Source organism: Homarus americanus, unplaced genomic scaffold (assembly GCF_018991925.1).
Source record: "Homarus americanus isolate GMGI-L3 unplaced genomic scaffold, GMGI_Hamer_2.0 scaffold36188, whole genome shotgun sequence".
In the NCBI taxonomy this organism is placed as follows: Eukaryota; Metazoa; Arthropoda; class Malacostraca; order Decapoda; family Nephropidae; genus Homarus; species Homarus americanus.
Genome location: NW_024718183.1, coordinates 4609646 through 4637219, shown reverse-complemented (window position 1 = coordinate 4637219; position 27574 = coordinate 4609646). Strand labels below are relative to the sequence as shown.

At 43.9% G+C, this 27574-nt stretch overlaps 1 protein-coding gene across 1 annotated transcript in view; it reads left to right on the top strand.

The window, feature by feature from the left end:
• The window catches only part of LOC121859325 (keratin-associated protein 5-11-like), a 60284-nt gene extending 33281 nt beyond the window's left edge, over positions 1-27003 (top strand). Inside the window, exon 4 of the mRNA XM_042356120.1 lies at positions 26901-27003. Within this exon, the coding sequence (XP_042212054.1) occupies positions 26901-27003 (103 nt within the window). The remainder of the gene's footprint in view (positions 1-26900) is intronic.
• The last annotated feature ends 571 nt before the right edge of the window (positions 27004-27574 follow it).

Below are 27574 nucleotides of genomic sequence, written 5' to 3'. Positions count from 1 at the left end.
CCTGCTGATGACTTAACAGTGTGACCTGACCTGTGAGTGACCTTATCAGTGTGACCTAACCCACTGATATGACTCCTTATCAGTGTGACCTGACCCGTGATGTGACCTCCTTATCAGTGTGGACCCAACCCGCTGATATGACCTCCTTATCAGTGTGACCTGACCCGTGATGTGACCTCCTTATCAGTGTGACCTAACCCGCTGATGTGACCTCCTTATCAGTGTGACCTGATCCGTGATGTGACCTCATCAGTGTGACCTAACCCGCTGATGCGACCTCCTTATCAGTGAGACCTAACCCACTGATGTACCCCTTATCAGTGTGACCTGACCCATGCTTATCAGTACCCTACCTTATGTGACTGACCGTGATGTGACCTCTATCAGTGTGACTGACCCGCTGATGTGGCCTTATCAGTGTGACCTGACCCGTGATGTGACCTCCTTATCATTGTGACCCTAACCCGCTGATGTGACCTTATCAGTGTGACCCTAATTCGTGATATGACCTCCTTATCAGTGTGACTGACCGTGATGTGACCTCCTATCAGTGACCTAACCTGATATGACCTTATCAGTGTGACCTGACCCGTGATGTGACCTCCTTATCAGTGTGACCTGACCGCTGATGTGACCTCCTTATCAGTGTGACCCTAACCCGCTGATATGACCTCTTATCAGTGTGACCTGACCCGCTGATGTGACCTCCTTATCAGTGTGACCTAATTCGTGATATGACCTCTATCAGTGTGACCTGACCCGTGATGTGACCTTATCAGTGTGACCTGACCCGCTGATGTGGCCTCCTTATCAGTGTGACCTAACCCGCTGATGTGACCTCCTTATCAGTGTGACCTAACCCGCTGATGTGACCTCTTATCAGAGTGACCTAACCGCTGATGTGACCTTATCAGTGTGCCTAACCCGTGATATGACCTCCTTATCAGTGTGACACCCGATGATGTACTCCTTATCAGTGTGACCTAACCCACTGATGTGACCTCCTTATCAGTGTGGCCTAACCTGCTGATGTGACCTCCTTATCCGTGTGACCTAACCCGCTGATGTGACCTTATCAGTGACTAACCCGCTGATGTGACCTCCTTATCAGTGTGACCTGACCTGCTGATGTGACCTCCTTATCAGTGTGACCTAACCTCACTGATGTGACCTCCTTATCAGTGTGACCTAACCCTCTGATGTGACCTCCTATCCATGACCTACCGCTGATGCCTCCACAACCCACCCAAAACCCCCCCACCCCCCCCCCACCCCCCACCTCTCCCCTCCCCTCTCTCTCCCCCCATATAAGTTTCATGAAGCGGAAACAAACTCAGGTCAGACTATTCCTCCTCCGCTACCCTTACCCTTCCTCATCCACCCTCCTCTTCACATTTTATTCACCCACCCTTCCTCCCTCACCCTCCCCCTCACCCCACCCTCCCCCTCAACCCCCCCATACTACACCTTGACAGCTACCTATATTACACTGCCACGTGTTGTTCTTTCCCACACACAATACACACCAACCACACACATTTATTTTTTCTTTTTTTTCCCCATTTATTCCGTCACGATGCGATGTAAACTAGAAATTCTATTCATTTCTGTATCTGTCCGTGTTTATTTTCGTCCGTACCTTTGTCCGTATCTCTTTCCGTCCGTACCTTTGTCCATCTTTCCGCCCGTGCCCGTGTCCATGGTTTCTAATCTTTGAAAATGTCCTCTAAACACATTGATTTACGTAGTCTCCTGAACAAAGTGGGTAATCAGTGTATGGATTTGGTGTCCCAGTACAGGTGAATGTTTTTCTTCTCTAGGAGGGACCAGGAGCCACTGAATCATTCCTTTGTTTTGGTTTGTGAAGTTTGTGTGTGTGTGTGTGTATGAATGTATGTATGTCTATGTGTATGTATGTTTGAGGTGTGTGTGTGTGTGTGTGTGTGTGTTGTTCTTGTTGTTGTTGTTGTTTCTTGGTTGCTTCGCTTGCTGGGTTTAGTAAGATGTATCAAGTGCTCTCGTCTCATGTGTGGTCTCGTGAGGTCTCGTGTGATCTCGTCAGGTCTTGTGTAGTATCGTAAGGTCTCGTGTGGTCTCGTGAGGTCTCGTGTGGTTTCGTGAAGTCTCATGTGTCTCATGTAAGTTTCGTAGGTCTCGTGTGTCTCGTAAGTTTCGTAGGTCTCGTGTGTCTCATGTAGGTTTCGTAGGTCTCGTGAGGTTTCATGTGGTCTCGTGAGGTCTCGTGTCTCATGGAGTTTCGTAGGTCTCGTGAGGTCTAGTGAGGTTTCGTAGGTCTCGTGAGGTCTCGTGTGGTCTCGTCTCGCCTCGCTTGGACCAAAACGTCACATTCTTCATAACTCTTGACAGCAGTTTTTTAATAAACTCGTAACACAAAATTAACTGTCGGTTCTCAGTAATGGTTCAGCAGTGGTTGTTCAGCAGTGTTTGTTCAGAATTAGCAGTGGTTGTTCAGCAGTGGTTGTTCAGCAGTGGTTGTTCAGCAGCGGTTGTTCAGTAGTGGTTGTTCAGTAATGGTTGTTCAGTATTGGTTGTTCAGTATTGGTTGTTCAGCAGCAAATGTTGTTCAAAGGTGTTCATGGTTGTTCAGTAGTGGTTGTTCAATTGTTCTTCTAAAGGGAAACAAAATGTAAGCATTCAAACAAGTTTATTTTGGAGAGTTCTTGTGGCCTTTATGTTAATTCCTCTCCTCTCTCTCTCCCCTTTCCTCTTATCTTACCCATCCCTTTCATCACCATCCTTCATTTTCTCTTCCTTCTCTTGCCACCTCCTACCACCACCCCTCCCCTCCTCCTCCCTCCTCCTCCTCCTCCTCCTCTCCTCCTCCCCTACACCACCCCTCCCCTCCTCCGTACCCCACACCATCCTCCTCCCTCCCCCTCCTCTTTCCCCTTCCCTTCCTTAATAGCATCAACTCGTCCTGGTCCTGACAACACGAGGAGTCACTGACCAAGTTAAAAGTTTCCCAATTACAGCTGCTGGCGGACACTGGCGTCATTCTCTGCTAGGTTAGTGGGAGGGTGAGGTCATTATCTATCCATAATCCCACCACTGACGAGGCTAGGACAAAACATCAATATATTGGACAAAAACTCACCGTACTGGATAAAAACTCACATATTGACAGAGACTCACCATACTTTAATGCGTTTTCCCATCTGAGAAAAGATGCTGGACCCCTTCTCAAGATTTGCAACTGATTGGCGATTTCAAATCTGTCCGATTTCGCTCTAGGAATGATGTATTTCTAAGAGTTTATTCATAATCGTTGGGATGACGAGAAAGATATTTAGTTACATTATATAAAGATACATACATTAATTATTTCAAACATAAGCGTAGGAAGTTTATCAAGTATTATACATGAATTAACTGTTAAACTCTGGTAGCAAATTCACGCTTTCGGAGGATGCATTAAATATTCCTTATTTTTATTCAATAAATTACGTATCATAATACTACATAATGCAAAAACTTATATTTTTAAATATCAGAATAACAGAAATATTTACGTGGCCGTCAGCAGAGGCGGAAATACGACTGTCCGCCTCTGCTGACGGCCATGTAAACATTTCTCTGTGATTCTGATATTTTAAAATGTAAGTTTTATAATGTAGTATTACTAATACGTAATTTGTCTTAGTATGTATATATAGGGTAAAAATAAGTCAGAGAACCTTAATAAAAGTCCGGGGAAGTTGAGCGCCACTCACGTAGTACAATAGAGTCAGGTGAGACAGGTAGGGTTAATTAAGTTACCTGACGGGGGATGTGGGTGATTATGTTGGTCAACTAAACGCCAGAGAGAGATTCATTTACATACAGACACGACAAAACCAACACATTAACACAATTATACAAAACTTATTCTTGCTCTCTCTCTCACTTTTTATATCGAAATACATTAATTAAACATTTCAATCACACTATCATGGCGGCTTGTGTGGTGTTGTTCTCATGACGAAGTATTATTAAAATCTATTACATTTCACGCACTAAATCCGCTAATAATTATACTCATTTGGCCAAGTAATAATTCTCCCGATTATTCCAGATTTTCTCCCAAAATAAAACTGGTTTGATTGATTATATTTTGTTTCCCTGATATAATGCCTTTTATTTCATATTTCTTTTTTATTAAATGTTTTAATCCAGATTTCATCAAAGCAAATCTGGCCCTCATATCAGATTTTTAGTATTACCATCATATTTTTTTCCAAACTTCCTACAAAATGTACTGACTTCATAACACATCCTTCCACCAGAGACTTTTTGGTGAGAAATATTTTCCTTGCTCAAGATAAAATTTAACAGGACGAGGAATATTTCTGGTCGACACATAAACAGACAACAAAATATTCCTCTACAACTTCACAATTTATCGTAATATTGATAAAGACTGGCGGTGGCTTCCTTCCTCCTCACCAAAACAGATGAAAGAATCCTGCATCGCCTCTCTCGTGTTGACAGAGGCTCGGGGTCCATACTGCCGATGCTCTTTTGTCTGTTTCGTTGTGAAGCAATAAGACGATCGAATATTTCTGTCATTTATACATTTATACATGGTTTATATACATACGTCCCGACACAGTTATCAGTTGTTACCTCGTGGCTTACGTGAATAATAGTGAGTAGGACCCTCCCTCCTTCACCCCAACCAATTGGTTTATCCAAATGAATATGGAACCATTTAATCATAAAAATCTATCGAATGAACTGGCCGAAGTGGATAAATCAGGCTGGTGGAGGCCCAACTCATCACCATTCCTGCTCCCCACGCCCACACCGCCCCACGCCCAAATCCCACGACAACACACACAATACTATTCACAACTCCCACTCTTCCTTCCTTCCTTCTTCCCATTTTCTCCTCTCACTCACACTCACAATAACACCCCTGCTCCTGACCTCCTCTCCTCAGTCTTCTCACTCTCACTCACCCCAAGCCATCCTCTTCTCACTCTTACACTCTCACAATCCTCAACACTCTGCCTCTATCTCCTCTCCTCAGTCTTTCTCCCTCTCCTCACCCCAGGTTTCATCTCTCCTTCACTCTACACTCACAATAACACTCCCTGGCCTCTGACATCCTCTCCCCTCATCTTTCTCTCCTCACCCCCAGGCTCCGTCCTTCCTTCCTCTCTCCTCCTTCTTTCCTATCCCACATCTCCTAAACTTTCCACACCCCTTCCATCTTCACTCCACCCACCGCCCCTTGCTGTGCTGACCCATGACGTCACTGACACAAAATATCGTTTTGTGTGTGGGCCGGTGGGGTGGGGTGGGGTGGTCTGGTGGGCTGGTGGGTGGGTGGGTTGCAGGGCGGACATAATCATGGTGGGCGGTCAACGAGCCCCCCACACCCCTCTTGTGTCAACATTGACTAGTGAATCTTTTTGTTACGCCCCCTCCTCTACACCCAGGGGGGGGTGTCTCCACACCCAGGGGAGGGGAGGGTGCCTCCCACACCCAGGGAGAGGGGTGTCTCCCCACACCCAGGGAGGGGGTGTCTCCCCACACCCAGGAGGGGTGTCTCCCACACCCAGGGAGAGGGGGGGTGGGGCCCCACACCCAGGAGGGGAGGGTGCCTCCCCACACCCAGGGAGGGGGTGGTTTCCACACCCAGGAGGGGGGGTGCCCCACACCCAGGAGGGGGGGGGGTGTCTCCCACACCCAGGAGGGGGGGGGGGTGCCTCCCCACACCCAGGGGAGGGGCGGGTGTCTCCCACACCCAGGGAGGGGGGGTGTCTCCCACACCCAGGAGGGGTGCTCCCCACACCCAGGAGGGGGGTGTCTCACCCAGGGAGGGGGGTGTCTCCCACCCAGGGAGGGGCAGGGGGGTGTCTCCCCACTCCAGGGAGGGGGCAGGCCCTCCTACACTAGGAGGTGTCTCCCCACACCCAGGAGGGGGGGTGTCTCACACCCAGGAGGGGTAGCCTTACACCCAGGGAGGGGGGTGTCTCCTCTCACACCCAGGGAGGGGGGTGTCTCTCACACCCAGGGAGGGGGGGTGTCTCTCACGCCCAGGGCCACATGAAAGTAGTGTGGCTAACAGTGCACTCTAGCGTGTTTAATTCCTACATGTGTAGACTAGGACCTAACCTAACCTACGGCTTCTGTATGAAGATTCGCGGCGTAATCTGTTGTCAGTCCGTAGTTCAGTTCCTGTAGTAAACCTAAACTGTAGACCAACATGAGTATGATGACTCACAGATAATGAAAAACACAAACCTTACCTACGTATTAATGTTCAGTTTGGTCGTTCAGTCGTCGGCGTGTATGCAAATGTTATGCAAATTATTTCATTTAGCAATGAATTGCTTGTCGGTCAGTGACCCGTGTCTGGCTAAAACAACGTGGACTGTTATTATTATTATTATTATTATTATTATTATTATTATTATTATTATTATTATTATTATTATTATTATTATTATTAAACAATAGTATTAGTATTATTATTATTGTTGTTATTTATTTATTTGCTATCAATTTTACAAATATTCTTATCGTACTATTGTCTTCATATCAGTGTAATCATAAATATTATGCTCCTGGTAATATTAAAGTTAGGTTAGGATTAGGTTGGAAGTTAGGTTAGGTTAGGTTATATAGTCAAAAGGTCATACAGAGAAGTGAGACAGAAGTGAGAGGGTGAGAGGTTGAGAGGGTAAGAGGTTGAGGAGGGTGAGATTGAGGAGGTGGGAGTTGAGGAGGGAGTAAGAGGTTAGGAGGGTGAGAGATTGAGGAGGGTAGAGAATTGAGGAAGTTGAAAGGGTGAGGAGGTTAGAGGATGAGAGGTTGAAGAAGGGTGAGAGGGTTGGAGAGAGTTGGGGGTTGGAGAGTTGAGAGGGTTAAGAGGAATTGAGAGGTTGAAGGGGTGAGAGGTTGAGAAAGGGGGTGAGAGGGTTGAGGAGGGGTGAGAGGTTGAGGAGGGGTGAGAGGTTGAGAGGGGTGAGAGATTGAGAGGGTGAGGAGGTTTAGAGGGGTGAGGGTTAAGAGGGAGAGAGAGGGTTTAGGGGGTGAGAGTTTGAGAGGGTGAGAGGTTGGAAAGTTGGGGAGGTTGGGGAGGGGTGGGGAGGTTGGGGGTGGGGTTGGGAGGGGTGGGGGAAGTTGAGGAGGGGTGAGGTTTAGGGGTGAGGAGGTTGGGAGGGAGTGGAAGGTTGGGGAGGGTGAGGATTGGGAGGGGTGAGAGGGTTTAGGTTGAGGAGGGTTAAGGAGGGGTGGGGTTGGGGAGGGTGAGAGGATTGAGGAGGGGTGAGGAGGTTAGGGGAGGGGTGAAAGGAGGGTTGAGGAGGGGTGAGAGGGTTGGGGAGGGGTAAGAGGTTGGGGGAGGGGTGGGGGGTTGAGAAGGGGGTGAGGGGTGAGAGGGTTGAGAGGGGTGAGGGAGGTTGGGGAGAATTAAGAGGTTAGAGAGGGTGAGAGGTTGAGGAGGGTGGGGAGGTTGGGAGAATTAAGAGGTTGGGGAGGGTGAGGGTTAAGGAGGGGTGGGGGTTTAGAGGGGTGAGGGGTTGAAGGGGTGAGAGGTTGGGAGGGTAAGAAGGTTGAGAGAATTGAGAGTTGAGGAGGGTGAGAGATTAAGGAGGGGTGAGAGGTTGAGAGGGGTGGGGGAGGTTTAGAGGGTGGGGAGGGGTGAGAGGTTTAGAGGGGTGAGAGAGGTTGAAGGGGTGAGGGAGATTTGAGGAGGGGTGGGGGAGGTTTAGAGGTGAGAGGTTAGAAGGGGAGTTAGAGAGGTTGAGAGGTGAGAGGGTTGAAAGGGTGAGAGGTTGAGGAGGTGAGAGGTTGAAAGGGGTGCAAGGAGGGGTGAGAGGTTGAGAGGGATGGGGAGGGTGCAGAGGAGGGTTTGGGGGTGAGGAGTTTAGAGGGGGTGAGAGGGTTTAGAGAGGTGAGGTTGAAAGGGGTGAGAGGTTGAGGAGGGGTGAGAGATTGAGGAGGGTGAGAGGTTAGAGAAAGGGGTGAGAGGTTGAAAGGGGTGAGAGGTTGGGGAGGAGGGTGAGAGGTTGAGAGGGTGAGAGATTGAGAGGGGTGAGAGGTTGAAAGGGGTGAGAGGGTTAGAAAGGAATTTGAGGGGTTTAGAGGGATGAGAGGGGTGAGAGGTTTAGAGGGATGAGAGGTGTGAGAGGTTTAGAGGTGAGAGAGGGTTGAGAAAGGAATTGAGAGGTTGGGAGGGTTGAGAATTGAGGAGGGTGAGAGGAGGTTGAAGGAATTTGAGAGGTTGAGAGAAGGAGATTGAGGGGAGGTTAAGGAGGGGTGAGAGGTTGAGAGGGTGAGGAGATTAGAGGAGGGGTGAGAGGTTGAGGAGGGGTGGGGAGGGATGAGGAGGGGTGAGGGGTTGAAGGGGTGAGAGGTTGAAAGGTGAGAGGGTGAGAGGTTAGAGAAAGGGTTAGAGGAGGGGTGGGAGGTTTAGAGGGATGAGAGGGTCAAGAGAGTTTAGAGGGGTGAGAGGGTGGGGGTTTAGAGGGGTGGGGGTTTAGAGAATTGAGAGGTTTAGATGGGTGAGAGGTTTTAGAAGGGAATTGAGAGGGTGAGAGGTTTAGAAGGTGAGAGGGTGAGGGAGGTTTAGAGGTGAGAGGAGTTTAGAGGGGTGAGGAGGTTAAGAGGGGTGAGAGGTTTAGAGGTGAGAGGTTTAGAGGTGAGAGGTTGAGAGGGTGAAGAGATTGAGAGGGGTGAGAGGTTAGAGAATTGAGGGTTTAGAGAATTGAAGTTGAGAGAGGGGTGGGGAAAGTTCAGAGAATTGAGAGAGAGGTTCAGAGGGAATTGTTCAAGAGTTTAGAGAGGGGGTGAAGGTTGAGGGAGGGGGTGAGAGGAGGTTAGAGAGGAGTAGAGGTTGAGAGAGGGGTGAGAGGTTTAGAGGGGTGAGAGGTTGAGAGGAAAATTTATCTTCCGTACCCCAGAAAAAAAAAAAATCCTGCCTGTCTGTGTGTATGAATGTCTCTTTCTGTCTTTCTGTTTGTTTCTGTTTATTTCTGTCCGTTAGTTTGTCTGTTTTTCTGTCTGTCTGTCTGTCTGTCTGTCTGCATGTATGACTATCTCTCTTTCTGTCTGTTTCTCTGTCTGTCTGTCTCTCTCACAGGTCCTTGAGTTACCTGTGTGGCCTCCCAGGTGACTGAACCTCTACTCGATAATGATTGGCTTTCCATCACTGAGTCGTCTGCACACCTTGAGGCCTTAATTAGTGTACCTGGCCCACCTACCTGGCGGCAGTCGACACCTTGCTTGAGTGCACTTTAGTATTCAGTGGATATCAGTGTTACTTACCATCATCATCATCATCATCATCATCATCATCATCATCATCATCATCATCATCATCATCATCATTATTATTATTATTATTATTATTATTATTATTATTGAAACAGTTTATTTAGCCAGAAGATCACAGATACAGAGTGGATAATAATAACAATATTAACATGACTGAGCCAGAGTTCTTTCGTAGGCACCTGATATAATTAATACTGTACATTTATCTCAAGGAAGTATTATGTAACATTTAGTATCATCTGGGACATAACATGGTGGTAATAACATATCAGGGTGTTGTTGTTATTTCTGTTATTTTTGTTGTTATTTTTGTTGTTATTGTTTTTGTTTTCTTATTATTTTATTAAAGTTATTTTCATTATTATTTTGTTTTGTTCTTGTAAAGATAATTTTGAGCGTGTTGCAGTTATCACATGTGAGTTAATACTTATATCAATAGAGGGCATAGCACTATATTCCCTCACTCTTCTCCCATTGGCTGAGCGCTGCCCTGCTCTTCTCTTATTGGCTGATAATAGAACACTTTTTTTGGGAGCGTCCTACGTAAAGAACGAGGTAGTTGTGCTAATTAGCAATATATACGTGTTGTTAAGGGTCATTATTGTTTGGGTTTTTTCTCTTGAATGACTGGACAGTTTCATAATTCATCACTAGAGTGTATGAATATATGTTTTGTTAATTAATACCTTTAAACACCTGTAAGTTTAACGGTTATTTTCTGTCATTATAATTTTTGTGTTTTAAATTAAGTGAGTCAGGTTGATGTTTAAACGTTGAATGATAGATAGAGTTATGATACGAGCCTAGGTGAATTATGGTCTCTGATGGGGTGGTGGGGTGGGTGGGTGTGTGTGGGGGGGGGGACTCAGTTTTGTAATAATGTATATGAATAATGTATCATGGGAGTACAATAACATAAATACAGTAAAATTAAAACAAAATTAAAACAGGTACATAATTTTCATATTAATTTACATATCAGGTTGATGACATAAATATCCCATCATTACCCTTAAGTTATTTTGCATATCAGGCGGCTCTGTAGATACTGTCATAAACCAGAAGTGAGAAAGATAATACCCTCGACCCCCTCCCCTCGACCCCTCCCCTCGACCCCTCCTGGTCCCCTCATCCCTACCCCTCGACCCCCTCCCCTCGACCCCTCCCCTCGACCCCTCCCCTCGACCCTGCCTCGGCCCCTCCCTCGACCCCTCCCCTCAGGTCCCTCTCCCCTCACCCCTCACCTCCCCTCCCTCACCCCTCCCCTCGACCCCTCATCATGATCGTCTTCCAATACCCACGACGCAACACTCCACAGTATCGACCACCAACATTTTCCTTCAATATCTTAAACGCTTCTGGAGGCTGACGAAGGAGGACTTTGAGACGCGAGGGGCGGCCACACAGGGGAAGATCCTTCTCCGCCTCCCTCGGGAAATTTATCCTGCCGTGATGTTGAAGAAGGAGGAGGAGGCTAAGAGAGTGAACTGGGTATTTTGCGGACAGTATGGGCTGGGAGGAGGAGAGGAGGGGGGAAGGTGGGAGGAAGGAAGGGGGTGAATTGACGGGAGGATAAGAGGAGGAGGAGGTGGGTGGGATGGACGGGAAGGAAGGAAGGAAGGAGGGAGGTAATGAGGTTGGGTGGAAAGGAGGGAAGGAAGAGGGTTTTAGAGTGAGGGGAGGAAGGTAGGAGGGTGAGTTGATGGGGGGAAGAGATGAAGGGAGGTGAGAGGGATGGAAGGGAAGACAGGAAGGAAGGAGGGAGGGAAAAAGGTTGGGTGGAAGGGGGAAGGGGAAAGAGGGCTGGAAGAGAGGGAGAGAGGAAAGAGAGACGGGAGAGAGGGAAGGGGGTGCTTTAATAATAATAATAATAATAATAATAATAATAATAATAATAATGATATTAATAATAATTAACAGTTTATTGAAAGAGCATGGCAGCCGGAAGGCTGAAAATATACAGTTACATAATTGGGAATGGGTCTCTTGATTAACAAATAATATATATATATATATATATATATATATATATATATATATATATATATATATATATATATATATATATATATATATATGATGGTGTTATATGTAGTGATTATGGATGTTGTTATATGTAGTAATGATGGATGGTGTTATATGTAGTGATGATGGGTGGTGTTATATGTAGTGATGATGGGTGGTGTTATATGTAGTGATGATGGATGATGTTATATGTAGTGATGATGGATGGTGTTATATGTAGTAATGATGGATGGTGTTATATGTAGTAATGATGGATGGTGTTATATGTAGTGATGATGGATGGTGTTATATGTAGTGATGATGGATGGTGTTATGCAGTGATGATGGATGATGTTATATGTAGTGATGATGGATGGTGTTATATGTATGGATGATTGATGGTGTTATATGTATGGATGATGGATGGTGTTATATGTAGTGATGATGGATGATGTTATATGTAGTGATGATGGGTGGAATTATATGTAGTGATGATGGATGGTGTTATATGTAGTGATGATGGGTGGTGTTATATGTAGTGATGATGGATGATGTTATATGTAGTGATGATGGGTGGTATTATATGTAGTGATGATGAGATGGTGTTATATGTAGTGATGATGGGTGGTGTTATATGTAGTGATGATGGATGGTGTTATATGGTGATGATGGATGGTGTTATATGTAGTGAGATGATGGATGGTGTTATATGTAGTAATGATGGGTGGTGTAATATGTAGTGATGATGGGTGGTGTTATATGTAGTGATGATGGGTGGTGTTATATGTAGTGATGATGGGTGGTGTTATATGTAGTGATGATGGATGGTGTTATATGTAGTGATGATGGATGGTGTTATATGTAGTGATGATGGGTGGTGTTATATGTAGTGATGATGGGTGGTGTTATATGTAGTGATATTAGACAATAAAATAATAACAGTTTAATGCTAAAAAAATATACTTTGCTGTACCGTTGTAGTGGAACTTACATACACCGTTAATGAACTATTGATGGAAGAAGAAGTTTTGGGGACTGAACAGTAGTTGCAAACAGGGAGTTGCTCAGAGAGACAGACTACTCAGTTGAAGTTCTGGTGAATTTTCTTGAAGAAAATGAGCCCCACCTGGTGCCTGATCAAGCAAATGCTTATGAACAGATCTTGCAAGCGATTCAAGCGGAGCAGGGAGGCATGATCTTTCTCGGTGCACCTGGCGGGACAGGAAAAACATTCCTGATCAACCTTCTGTTGGCCAAAGTACGTCATCGGGGGAAAATTGCTCTTGCTGTGGCATCCTCAGGCATTGCTGCAACACTACTAGAAGGAGGACGCACTGCACACTCAAGTTTTAAACTGCCTCTCAACCTCGCTCACAATGAGAATCCAGTGTGCAACATCAAAAAAGGATCGGCAAAGGCAAAACTCTTAGAAAAATGCAGCCTCATAGTCTGGGATGAATACACTATGTCTCACAAGTTAGCGTTTGAAGCATTGGACAGGACCTTGCAAGACATACGAGAAAATGACCAGCTCATGGGTGGCATTACAATGGTCACTGCTGGAGACTTTCGCCAGACCCTACCTGTCATTCCTCGAAGCACTCCAGCTGATGAACCGAATGCGTGCCTCAAGGCATCATACCTTTGGAGAAGTGTTCAGACACTCACCCTGTCCACAAACATGAGAGTACATCTACAAAGAGATCAGGATGCTGGACGGTTTGCAAACCTTCTACTACAGATTGGGAATGGAACTTTCCCTGTTGATTCAGAAGGACAAATAATCATTCCTCAAGGATGTGGAAATGTTGCAAAGTCCTCAACTGAGCTCACTAACATGGTCTACCCAAACATTATCCACCACAACAAGGATCACAAGTGGCTGCGTGAACGTGCAATTCTGGTACCAAAGAATAAAACTGGCTGAAATCAACATGACTCTACTCAGACAGCTTCCAGGCAGTGAGACCTCATTCAAATCTGTTGATACGGTAATCGACCAGGACCAAGCAGTCCAGTACCCTGCAGAATTCCTTAATTCTTTGGAGCCCGCTGGAATGCCTCCTCACCACTTCACTCTCAAGATTGGAACTCCTATAATGCTCTTAAGAAATCTTGAACCACCAATCCTCTGCAGTGGCACAAGACTGGTGGTGAAGAACATGATACCACATGTACTGGAAGCTACAATACTGACAGGAAAAGCTAAAGGAGAGGACGTTTTTATACCGAGGATACCTCTCATCACCACTGACCTGCCATTTGAGTTCAAGCGACTTCAGTTCCCGGTTAAAGTGAGCTTTGCCATGACCATCTACAAAAGCCAGGGACAATCCCTAAAGATGGTTGGCCTAAACCTGGTGTTTCCTTGCTTCTCTCATGGACAGTTCTATGTTGGATGCTCCAGAGTGGGAACTGGCAAAAATCTGTACTTACTTGCTGTTAATGGCAAAACAAAAATGTGGTCTACCTTAATGCACTACAGTGAGACAATGTGGAGCCTCCCGGAGGGTGGTGGCCTAGCGAAAGAGCCGCCCGGGGGCGGCGATTCCGCTAGTATGATATATAATAACTAGGCTGGGAGAAGGTCATACTACAGGACATTTCAACATAGTGACAGTGCAAAAAGGTAAGATTGACTGGGAGTGAATCCACTGGTTGATTACAAGTTATTGATAATTTTTGCAATGGCTGGGACTGGGCTGTTCTTATACCGATCAGTTCGTGCTCGTATGGACTGGATGCGGTTGTAGTGTCGAACAGCAATTCGCGGACGAGGGATCTCGGGTGGTAGTAGGAGCCGGTGTCGACGATGGTGCAGAAGCTTCTCACCAAATTTGCAGATGAGGTCGTGGTGATGGTCAGTGAGAGTCGAAAGGGTCAATGTGTTGAGCGCTTCTTGATATGTGGAGTAGGAAGGGGAGAGAATAATCTTGCATGCCCTCTTTTGCACTTTATCGAGGTGTTTACCTTGTGTGGCATTTAGGGAGGAAGACCAGGTAGGGGAGGCATAGGTGAGCTTGGGAAGTATGAATGTTGAGTAAACACTGAGGAGCTCGGGTGCAGGAACTCCGAGGGACTTGAGTCGGCGGAGGAGGAGGAGACGGAAACTGGAGGATTTGACAACTTCACTGACGTGTGGTTTCCAATTTAGTGTATGTGGGCACGGGGTAATCTGATTGGCTCCTCTCCACCATGACGTCAGTTGTTTACCTCCATTACTTAACACTGGCACAATATAATCTAACTTAGTATAATTTAACATACATTAGTTTAACCTGGCTTACCCTAATCTAAACCCCCTTACCGGTAATAAAACCTATCTTACGATTAACCTAACCGAACCTGACCAAACCTAACCTAACCCAACCCACCCTTACCCTACACCCCTCACTGCCCGAAGTTGTACAATTACTGTGCTAAATGGCTCGAATAACTTGATGTGTCTACAACTATGTACTGCGCCAGTAACAGTTGTTTGAACACACACTGTTTTTTAGTGTGTGTGTGTGTGTGTGTGTGTGTGTGTCGTCATTGAGGTAGTTATCACATCACCAATAACAATAATAACTACTGAAGGAGAGAAGACAGTTAAGCGATCGTCAATATGCCAAGACGAGAGAGAGAGAGAGAGACGTCGGCCAGAGTGTGTGTGTGCATGTGAGAGGTGCGTGTGAGTGTGTGTGAGGGGTAAGGTGTGTGTGTGTGTGTGTGTGTGTGTGTGTGTGTGTGTGTGTGTGTGTGTGTGTGTGTCCCTTACAGGTATTAGCATAGAAGCACTAACGTTCTCAATTACGCATAAAGGCTTAGTGCCGTGTACTGTACTAAGCTGACCTACAGAGTGACAAAGCTGACACACTTACTACAGCTAATGTTCCTTCCACAGCTTAAACTCCCATTAAAGCTAACGATTTAACGACAGATAAATAACCTAACCTAACCTAACCTTACCTAACCTAACCCAACGGACAGTTTCGGGATAAAATTATTAATCCTGAGTGTTAATTTCTCTCTCTCTCTCTCTCTCTCTCTCTGGTACAGAGTAAGATTATCTCAACCACAGAGACGCATCAAGGACCTCCTCCAGTCTCCAGTCTCTCAGCGCGAGGGTGAACCATTAGAACACGGGGGGTAATATTCTATCTGTGTGTGTGTGTGCTCATCAATGATGCGAAAAGAGAAACCGCTGCTCGCTGGAAATATGTCGACGACTCCACCATTGGGATCAGCGTCAACAATTCTGCTCCCAACTATACCGCCCTTCAGGATTTATTGAACAGTCTCCAAAACTGGGCCACCAACAACCATGTCACCATCAACCATACCAAGACCATGGTTATGCGCATCAACCTCTCCTCCAACATTGTCCCACCTCCTTCCATTACTCTAGGTCCGAACACACTCCAGGTTGTAGATTCCACGAAGCTCCTCTGCGTCACCATAGACAACAAACTAAATTGGAAACCACACGTCAGTGAAGTTGTCAAATCCTCCAGTTTCCGTCTCCACCTCCTCCGCCGACTCAAGTCCCTCGGAGTTCCTGCACACGAGCTCCTCAGTGTTTACACAACATTCATACTTCCCAAGCTCACCTATGCCTCCCCCACCTGGTCTTCCTCCCTAAATGCCACACAACGTAAACACCTAGAAAAAGTGCAAAAGAGGGCATGCAAGATTATTCTCTCCCCTTCCTACTCCACATATCAAGAAGCGCTCAACACACTGACCCTTTCGACTCTCACTGACCATCACCACGACCTCATCTGCAAATTTGGTAAGAAGCTTCTACACCATCCTCGACACCGGCTCCTACTACCACCTGAGATCCCCTGTCCGAGAATTGCTGTTCGACACCACAACCGCATCCAACCCATACGTGCACGAACTGATCGCTATAAGAACAGCCCAGTCCCAACCATTGTAAAAATTATCAATAACATGTAATAAACCAGTGTATTATTCACTCCCCAGTAAGCACTACTTCTTGCACTGTCACTATGTTGAAATGAACTGCTCAGATACAAACTTCCCCATCTAAGATATTATATGTCTTATTTATGTCACTTATGTTACTTCATATGTTATTTGTAATTCGAAACCCATTCCCCAAATATGTAACTTCCTTATGTTTTCAGCCTTCTGGCTGCCAAGCTCTTTCAATAAGCCATTAGTGTGTGTGTGTATTATTACACACACACACACACACACACACACAGACACACACACACACACACACACACACACACACACACACACACACACACACACACACACACACAGACACACACACACACACACACACAGACACACACACACACACACACACACACACACACACACACACACACAGACACACACACACACACACACAGACACACACACACACACACACACACACACACACACACACACACACACGAAGGGTTTGCCAAATTGATTATTAAAAGTGACGTCCCATAGTGAAGGAGTTGAAGAAAGCTAATACCATCACTATCATCATCATCCTCAAGGGGTTAAACCATCATCCTCAAGGGGTTAAACCATCATCCTCAAGGGGTTAGACCATCATCCTCAAGGGGTTAAATCATCATCCTCAAGGGGTTAAACCATCATCCTCAAGGGGTTAAACCATCATCCTCAGGGGTTAAACCATCATCCTCAAGGGTTAATCATCATCTCAAGGGTTAAATCATCATCCTCAAGGGGTTAAACCATCATCCTCAATGGGTTAAACCATCATCCTCAAGGGTTAAACCATCATCCTCAAGGGGTTAAACCATCATCCTCAAGGGTTAAATCATCATCCTCAAGGGTTAAATCATCATCCTCAAGGGGTTAAACCATCATCCTCAAGGGTTAATCATCATCCTCAAGGGTTAAATCATCATCCTCAAGGGGTTAAACCATCATCCTCAAGGGGTTAATCATCATCCTCAAGGGTTAAATCATCATCCTCAGGGTTAAACCATCATCCTCAAGGGGTTAAACCATCATCCTCGAGGGGTTAAACCATCATCCTCAAGGGGTTAAACCATCATCTTCAAGGGGTCAAACCATCATCCTCGAGGGGTTAAACCATCATCCTCAAGGGGTTAAACCAACATCTTCAAGGGGTTAAACCATCATCCTCAAGGGGTTAAACCATCATCCTCAAGGGGTTAAACCATCATCCTCAAGGGGTTAAGCCATCATCCTCAAGGGGTTAAACCATCATCCTCAAGGGGTTAAACCATCATCCTCAAGGGGTTAAACCAACATCTTCAAGAGGTCAAACCATCATCCTCGAGGGGTTAAACCAACATCTTCAAGGGTTAAATCATCCTCCTCAAGGGTTAAATCATCATCCTCAAGAGTTAAACCATCGCCTCAAGGGGTTAAATCATCATCCTCAAAGGGGATAAATCACATCCTCAAGGGTTAAACCATCATCCTCAAGGGTTAATCATCATCCTCAAGGGTTAAATCATATCCTCAAGGGTTAACTCATCATCCTCAAGGGTTAAACCATCATCCTCAAGGGTTAAACCATCATCCTCAAGGGGTTAAATCATCATCCTCAAGGAGTTAAATCATCATCCTCAAGGGGTTAAATCATCATCCCCAAGGGGTTAAATCATCATCCTCAAGGGGTTAAATCATCATCCTCAAGGGGTTAAATCATCATCGTCAAGGGGTTAAACCATCATCCTCAAGGGGTTAAATCATCATCCTCAAGGAGTTAAATCATCATCCTCAAGGGGTTAAATCATCATCCTCAAGGGGTTAAATCATCATCCTCAAGGGGTTAAACCATCATCCTCAAGGGGTTAAATCATCATCCTCAAGGAGTTAAATCATCATCCTCAAGGGGTTAAATCATCATCCCCAAGGGGTTAAATCATCATCCTCAAGGGGTTAAATCATCATCGTCAAGGGGTTAAATCATCATCGTCAAGGGGTTAAATCATCATCGTCAAGGGGTTAAACCATCATCCTCAAGGGGTTAAATCATCATCCTCAAGGAGTTAAATCATCATCCTCAAGGGGTTAAATCATCATCGTCAAGGGGTTAAACCATCATCCTCAAGGGGTTAAATCATCATCCTCAAGGAGTTAAATCATCATCCTCAAGGGGTTAAATCATCATCCCCAAGGGGTTAAATCATCATCGTCAAGGGGTTAAACCATCATCCTCAAGGGGTTAAATCATCGTCGTCAAAAGTATCAACAAAAGGTACAGAACACAGATACAGCCACAGTGTCCCTAAAGGTCAAACGTTGTAGTAATGAAACGGCGAGAGTGTCAGGAGGGAAATGGAGAGTCACTTGTTATCTTACTGCCATGGGGCTATACACACACACACACACACACCCCACACACACACACACACACACACACACACACACACACACACACACACACACACACCAAAGTCTTAAAAATAAGAAAATTTCTGTTAAAAATTATTGTCGTCATGTTTGGAGGAGATAAGATACTAGTGTTGTAGTGGGCGTGTATTGTGAGTGTTGTAGTGGGCGTGTGTGAGTGTTGTAGTGGGCGTATGAGTGTGAGTGTTGTAGTATGTAAGAGTGTGTTGTAGTTGGCGTGTATTGTGAGTGTTGTAGTGGGCGTGTATTGTGAGTGTTGTAGTGGGCGTGTATTGTGAGTGTTGTAGTGGGCGTGTATTGTGAGTGTTGTAGTGGGCGTGTATTAGGAGTGTTGTAGTGGGCGTGTATTGTGAGTGTTGTAGTGGGCGTGTAGTGAGTGCGTGTATTGTGAGTGTGTATTGTGTGTTGTGTAGTTGTAGTGGGCGTGTGTATTGTGAGTGTTGTAGTGGGCGTGTATTGTGAGTGTTGTAGTGGGCGTGCATTGTGAGTGTTGTAGTGGGCGTGTATTGTGAGTGTTGTAGTGGGCGTGTATTGTGAGTGTGTGTAGTGGGCGTGTATTGTGAGTGTTGTAGTGGGCGTGTATTGTGAGTGTTGTAGTGGGCGTGTATTGTGAGTGTGTAGTGGGCGTGTGTTGTAGTGGGCGTGTATTGTGAGTGTTGTAGTGGGCGTGTATTGTGAGTGTTGTAGTGGCGGTGTATAGTGTGAGTGTTGTAGTGGGCGTGTATTGTGAGTGTTGTAGTGGGCGTGTATTGTGAGTGTTGTGTGGGCGGTATTGTGAGTGTTGTAGTGGGCGTGTGTGTGAGTGTTGTAGGCGTGTATTGTGAGTGTTGTAGTGTTGTGTATTGTAGTGGGCGTGTATTGTGAGTGTTGTAGTGGGCGTGTATTGTGAGTGTTGTAGTGGGCGTGTATTGTGAGTGTTGTAGTGGGCGTGAGTGTTGTAGTGTATTGTAGTGTGTGTGTATTGTGAATGTTGTGGTGGGCTATGAGTTCTCTTCTCATTATTTCTGATTATCTTTATTTATTTTCTTCCTCTCACACATTTTATAACTTTTATTTTTGTTTATTTTCAGTTTCCATTTTATATTATTTTGTCTAATTCTTGTCAATTTAGGACTGGTTAGGTTAGGTTAGGTTAGTTAGGTTAAAATATAATTGGGGAAGGCTTCAGTATATCTTTTTCACTCAATTAAAATTCTGATTTTTGGAGCACCTGAAGATTCGGCCCCCAGCTTTTTTTCACCTGAAGATTCGTCCCCAGCTTATTTCACCTGAAGATTCGACCCCAGCTTATTTCATTCTGAAGATTCCCCCAGCTTATTTCACCTGAAGATTCGGCCCCCAGCTTATTTCACCTGAAGATTCGGCCCCAGCTTATTTCACCTGAAGATTCCCCCAACTTATTTAACCTGAAGATTCGGCCTCCAGCATATTTTACCTGAAGATTCGCCTCCCAGCTTACTTCACCTGAAGATTCTCCCCCAGCATATTTCACCTGAAGATTCGACCCCAGCTTATTTTCACCTGAAGATTCGGCCCCAGCTTTTTCACCTGAAGATTCGTCCCCAGCTTATTTCACCTGAAGATTCGACCCCAGCTTATTTCACCTGAAGATTCGTCCCCCAGCTTATTTCACCTGAAGATTCGGCCCCCAGCTTATTTCACCTGAAGATTCCCCCAGCTTATTTCACCTGAAGACCCCCAACTTATTTCACCTGAAGATTCGGCCCCAGCATATTTTACCTGAAGATTCGCCTCCCAGCTTACTTCACCTGAAGATTCCCCCAGCATATTTCACCTGAAGATTGACCCCAGCTTATTTCACCTGGAAGATTCGGCCCCAGCTTATTTCACCTGAAGATTCCCCAGCTTATTTTACTTGAAGATTCGACCCCAGCTTATTTCACCTGAAGATTCGCCCCAGCTTATTTCACCTGAAGATTCGGCCCCAGCTTATTTCACCTGAAGATTCGCCCCAGCATTTCACCTGAAGATTCAGCTTATTTCACCTGAAGATTCGCCCCAGCTTATTTTTGAAGATTCGGCCCCAGCTTATTTCACCTGAAGATTCGGCCCCCAGCTTATTTCCTTGAAGATTCGGCCCCAGCTTATTTCACCTGAAGATTCGGCCCCAAGCTTATTTCACCTGAAGATTTACCTCCCAGCTTATTTCACATGAATATTTGCCCCCAGCTTATTTCACCTGAAGATTCGCCCCCAAGCTTGTTTCACCTGAAGATTCGGCCCCCAGCTTATTTCACCTGAAGATTTACCCCCAGCTTATTTCACCTGAATATTTGCCCCCAGCTTATTTCACCTGAAGATTTGCATGCCAGCTTTTTCTCTTGAAGACGTATTCCTCCATTTATTTCACATGAAAATTAACCATCCTAATGCTACCTAGGGGGTTAGGTTAGGTTAGTGTTAGTGTTAGGTTAGTGTTAGGTTAGGTTTGGTTAGGTTAGGTTAGGTTAGTGTTCGGTTAGTGTTAGGTTAGTGTTAGGTTAGGTTAGTGTTAGGTTAGTGTTAGGTTAGTGTTAGGTTAGTGTTAGGTTAGGTTAGTGTTAGGTTAGGTTAGTGTTAGTGTTCGGTTAGGTTAGGTTAGTTTTAGTGTTAGGTTAGTGTTAGTGTTAGGTTAGTATTAGTGTTAGGTTAGGTCAGTGTTAGTGTTAGGTTAGTGTTAGTGTTAGGTTAGTGTTAGTGTTAGGTTAGTATTAGTGTTAGGTTAGGTTAGTGTTAGGTTAGGTCAGTGTTAGGTTAGTGTTAGTGTTAGTGTTAGTGTTAGGTAGTATTAGTGTTAGGTTAGGTTAGTGTTAGGTTAGTGTTAGTGTTAGGTGTATTAGTGTTAGGTTAGGTTAGTGTTAGGTTAGGTCAGTGTTAGGTTAGTGTTAGTGTTAGTGTTAGTGTTAGGTAGTATTAGTGTTAGGTTTGGTTAGTTTTAGGTTAGTGTTAGTGTTAGGTGGTTAATCTCAGTTAAAATAAAATTGGTTAAGGCAAATGTTCAGGTGAAGTAAATTTGAATGAATCTTGAGAATCCAATTTTCTTGCCATTACTAAATTTATCAACTGTTTAACTTCTTTATTAACTTAATTTAATGTATCCTCGTGTATATAACATTTTCAGAACACATTCTCCTTCGTAACAGTTCCCAACTTTATCAATCTCTCCCATTTCCATTTATTCCTGTAACTGTATTTCTCACTCCTGTATTCATATCTTCCATCACTCTTAATGTTTCTCTTATGGATCCCTATAATGACTATTTCCAGTCTTCTTATAATTTCTGTCCTTGCTTCCCTCTTTTTTTTTAATTCTCGAGTTTCAAAAACATTAAAAACCCCATTCTTGTATTCCAATTTACTAAACGTATGCTATTCATAAACACCCTATAGTCAGGCCTTAAATCACTGAGTACCACAGACGAACCTTTCATTCTTGTGCTTTCCTACATTAGTGGTTTTACGCCCTTCACCTGTCCCCAGCTCAACTTATTTTTTCACCCATCCTTTCGTTTTGCTCAGAACTAAGATACTTAATTAGTATGCTGATTATAACTTAAGTGTCCATTATTATCATCCTGGCTGTATCATTTTATATTCAAACACCCAATACTTCAGTTCTCTTTTGTTTTTTTTAGTAATGTATATGTGTAATAGCTTTAACATACAAAGATAACTTATTCCTGGTCTGTTAGTAGGGACGGTATCTGAGTCTGATCGTTGTTATTATTATTATTAGTAGTAGTCGTAGTAGTAGCTGTTGTTGTTGTTGTTGTTGTGGTGGTAGTAGTGATAATAATAATGGTAATACTCGTTCATTGTTTATTAGTAGTAAAGTTAATAAAGCTATTTATATATTTCCCTCATTCATCTTCTCATAAATAATAATAATAGTTGATAAAGTACCAATAGATGAATGCTTGTATCAGTTGTGGAGATGGAAAGTTGATGACCTCTCCTACACTCCATCAAACTGCCTTCTCAAACTAGATCTTATAGTTACTGTCTCTTCTTGTTTCTTTTACACGTCCAATAGGTTGATTAACTGTAAGGCTTTGGTCATGATACGCCCTGAGTCCTGACCGTTCTGACATACTTGACCGTCCTGACACTCCTGACCGTCCTGACACTCCTGACCGTCCTGACAGTTTGACAGTCCTGACCGTCCTGACACTCCTGACCGTCCTGACAGTCTGACCGTCCTGACCGTCCTCACACTTGACGTCCTGACCGTCCTGACCGTCTGACCGTCCTGACCGTCCTGACAGTCCTGACCGTCCTCATGTCTTAATAGGTAATAGTTCTAATGGACCAAATATCTAATAGGTTCCTCACATAATACACCCAAGTCTTAATAGGTTCTTGTCCTAATATGTCTAATTCCTGGTTGGGTTAACTACCATTAGGTCTCGTCACCTTTACTACCATTACCTTACTCTCCACGTGACCCAATTTTACCACTACTTATTCCAGGTCACCACTACTTACTCCAGGTCACCACTACTTACTCCTGGTCACCACTACTTACTCCTGGTCACCACTACTTCAGGTCACCACTACTTACTCCAGGTCACCACTACTTACTGGTCACCACCACCAGGTCACCACTACTTCAGGTCACCACTACTTACTCCAGGTCACCACCTCCCCCCTCACTCCGCACCAACACACCTCCCTACTTACTCAGGTCACCTACTTCAGGTCACCACTACTTACTCCAGGTCACCACTACTTACTCCCAGGTCCCCCACACTTCAGGTCACCACTACTTACTCCAGGTCACCACTACTTCAGGTCACCACTACTTACTCCAGGTCACCACTACTGACTCCAGGTCACCACTACTTACTCCAGGTCACCACTACTACCTCCAAATCACCACCACACCCTCCTAGATCACCTACCTCACCAGATCACCACAATAACTAGTAAACATAGTGGGATGGGTCATATTGGAGTGGGGAAGTGTGGGGCCATTCCATCCCTACCTCTGGTCCACTGTGGGTCCATCATATTGCTTTTCGAGGCCCCTGGATACAGCTCGGTCACTCTTCCTCTCTTGTTGTTGACTGACCTTGTACACTTAACCTTTAACTTGACCGATTCCAGAGATATTCCTAGTCGTATTCCAGGTATTTATTGATCATTCCTAGTCGTATTTCAGGTATTTATTGATCATTACTAGTCGCATTCCAGGTATTTATTGATCATTACTAGTTCGTATTCCAGGTATTGATCATTCCTAGTCGTATTCCAGATATTGATCATTCCTAGTCGTATTCCAGGTATTGATCATTCCTAGTCGTATTCGAATTTTGATCATTACAAGTTGTGTTCCAGGTATTTATTGATCATTCCTAGTCGTATTCCAGGTATTGATCATTCCTAGTCGTATTCCAGGAATTTATTGATCATTACAAGTTGTGTTCCAGGTATTTATTGATCATTCCTAGTCGTATTCCAGGTATTGATCATTACTAGTTGTGTTCCAGGTATTGATCATTCCTAGTCGTATTCCAGGTATTGATCATTCCTAGTCATATTCCAGGTATTTATTGATCATTCCTAGTCGTATTCCAGGTATTTATTGATCGTTATTAGTCGTATTCCAGGTATTTATTGATCATTCCTAGTCGTATTCCAGGTATTTATTGATCATTCCTAGTCGTATTCCAGGTATTTATTGATCATTCCTAGTCGTATTCCAGGTATTGATCATTCCTAGTCATATTCCAGGTATTTATTGATCATTCCTAGTCATATTCCAGGTATTGATCATTCCTAGTCGTATCTATATTTATTGATCATTCCTAGTCGTATTCCAGGTATTGATCATTCCTAGTCGTATTCCAGGTATTTATTGATCATTCCTAGTCGTATTCCAGGTATTGATCATTCCTAGTCGTATTCCAGGTATTTATTGATCATTCCTAGTCGTGTTCCAGGTATTAATCATTCCTAGTCGTATTCCAGGTATTTATTGATCATTCCCAGTCGTGTTCCAGGTATTGATCATTCCTAGTCGTGTTCCAGGTATTAATCATTCCTAGTCGTATTCCAGGTATTTATTGATCATTCCCAGTCGTGTTCCAGGTATTGATCATTCCTAGTCGTATTCCAGGTATTGATCATTCCCAGTCGTGTTCCAGGTATTTTGTTGATGAAAGAACTGTTGTTATTAAGCAAGTTAAATATTTTCCTTTCCATTGTCGACTGGTCTTTGTAGTGTTGCAGATATTGGTGTTGTTGTTTGTGTTCCAGGAAGGATTGGTATTGTGGGCCTTGTGTTGGTGTCTTTATGTCAAGCTTATGCTGATATTAACCCTTTGAGGACGATGGTTTAACCCTTTGAGGACGATGGTTTGATCCTTTAAGTACGATGGTTTAATCCTTTGAGGACGATGGTTTGATCCTTTAAGGACGATGGTTTAATCCTTTGAGGACGATGGTTTAAGCCATTGAGAATGATGATTTAACCCTTTGAGGACGATGGATCCTTTGATGATAATGGTTTAACCCTTTGAGGATAATGGTTTAACCCTTTGAGGAAGATGGTTTAACCCTTTGAGGATGATGGTTTAACCCTTTGAGTATAATTATTTAACTCTTTGAGGATGATAATTTAACCCTTTGAGGATGATGGTTTAATCCTTTGAGGATGATGGTTTAATCCTTTTGAGAATGATGATTTAACTTTTTGAGAATTATGATTTAACCCTTCAAGGATGATAGTTAAACCCTTTCAGAATTATCGTTTAACCTTTTGAGAATGATGGTTTATTCCTTTCAAAATAATGGTTTAATCATTTCAAAATGATGGTTTAAACCTTTAGAGATTATTGATTAACCTTTTGAGGATGATGGCTTAACTCTTTGAAGAGACCAATTTAATCCTCTCAAGATGATGTTTTAAGTGTTTTAGGATGATGGTTTAACCCTTTGAGGAAGATGGTTTAACCCTTTGAGGATGATAGTTTACCCTTTGAGGATGATGGTTTAACCCTTTGAGGATGATAGTTTACCCTTTGAGGAAGATGGTTTAACCCTTTGAGGATGATAGTTTAACCCTTTGAGGAAGATGGTTTAACCTTTTGAGGATGATAGTTTAACCCTTTGAGGAAGATGGTTTAACCCTTTGAGGATGATAGTTTACCTTGAGGATGAGATGGTTTAACCCTTGAGGATGATAGTTTACCCTTTGAGAAAGATGGTTTAACCCTTTGAGGATGATAGTTTAACCCTTTGAGGAAGATGGTTTAACCTTTTGAGGATGATAGTTTAACCCTTTGAGGAAGATGGTTTAACCCTTTGAGGATGATAGTTTAACCCTTTGAGGAAGATGGTTTAACCCTTTGAGGATGATAGTTTAACCCTTTGAGGAAGATGGTTTAACCCTTTGAGGATGATGATTCCATCCCTTCCATCCTCAATGGGTTATATGGTTTATATTTAGTTTTGTTTAATGATCATCATCATCATCACAGTCGTGCATACAGTCAGCTGTTCTCCAAGGTTATGTGTCCAGTTATAGTGACTGGTGGTGGTGTGACTGTTCCGCCCCCTTACTATGTCCTGGGCTCACCACAGTGTCATCTTGTGCCTCAGGCCGTGGTTGAGAGGATTAAATAATGTACTTCATGGTGTTAATAGGTAGTTTTATCTTCATACATACATGCACGTACACAAATAGATGACAGGTCACCTAGTTCAGGTGACACCAAACACAGACACATGAATTATCGGGTGTTGTCTTGATTATTAACTCTTCAGGGAGTACAGTAGTGGTAGTACCCAGTACAGTACAGTACAGTACTGAACTGGGTACTGTACTGAACTGGGTACTGTACTGTACTGTACTGTACTGTACTGTACTGAGTAGTATGTATTGTACTGTACTGTACTGTACTGTACTGTACTGTACTGTACTGTACTGTTTGAAGATGTAAATAATCACGACAGCACTTAGATTAATTAGTGTGTCTGTGTCTTTGGTGTTACCTGTCATCATCACAATATATATATATATATATATATATATATATATATATATATATATATATATATATATATATATATATATATATATATATATATATATATATATATATATATGCTGGGTAGAGCAGTGTTGCTCCGTCACGAACAGGGACCTAAGGGAGGGAGGAGGAGGAGATGGGAGAGAGAAAAAGGACGAGAGAAAAACCCGAGAGAGCACGTGAATTATTCTTTATTGTTTCACTCTACAGGAGGACCCGTGGCCGTGGCCTTGGCTGTGGCCGTGGCCGCCCCAAGGCTCCTCCTGTCCGGCCACTACATGTTTTTGATTACCTTGAAGCAAATTCTGAATAACGAAATATCCATCTTTTTTATATCGAAAAATTTACACATTTGATGGGAAAATACAAATCTTCTTCACAAGACTGTATACTATATATGAGACTCTGATGGGAAGACAGTGATTTACATGTTAATTATGATATGATAGTAGGTACAGTACGTGGTCTAGGTATACGAGGGGGAGTTCCCAGGACTGTGGAAGACATCCAGACAGTTTGTGTATAGACTCTAGCTAACACAACAGTTGTATATCATAGGTTATATATCCATATATATATATATACTGTATATCTGTGTAGTGGGTATATGGGAGTCCTTACTGTGGGTGAGGTAGGGAGGGAGATCAGGTGAGGAGGGAGTGATAGAGGGTGTAGGTGAAGAAGGGAGAGTATGAGTCAGGAGAAATTGGGGTGAGGGAGAGAGGGAGAGAGGTGGTGAGTAACAGTACACTTTGTCTCTTGGTTAACGTTCAACATAAACACACTACAACACCTTTAATTAACTCATTGTTGGAGAAATATTTTATCACCTGAAACATAACTCGAGCCTCCTTAGATCACAACACAACTAACGAGATGTGGCT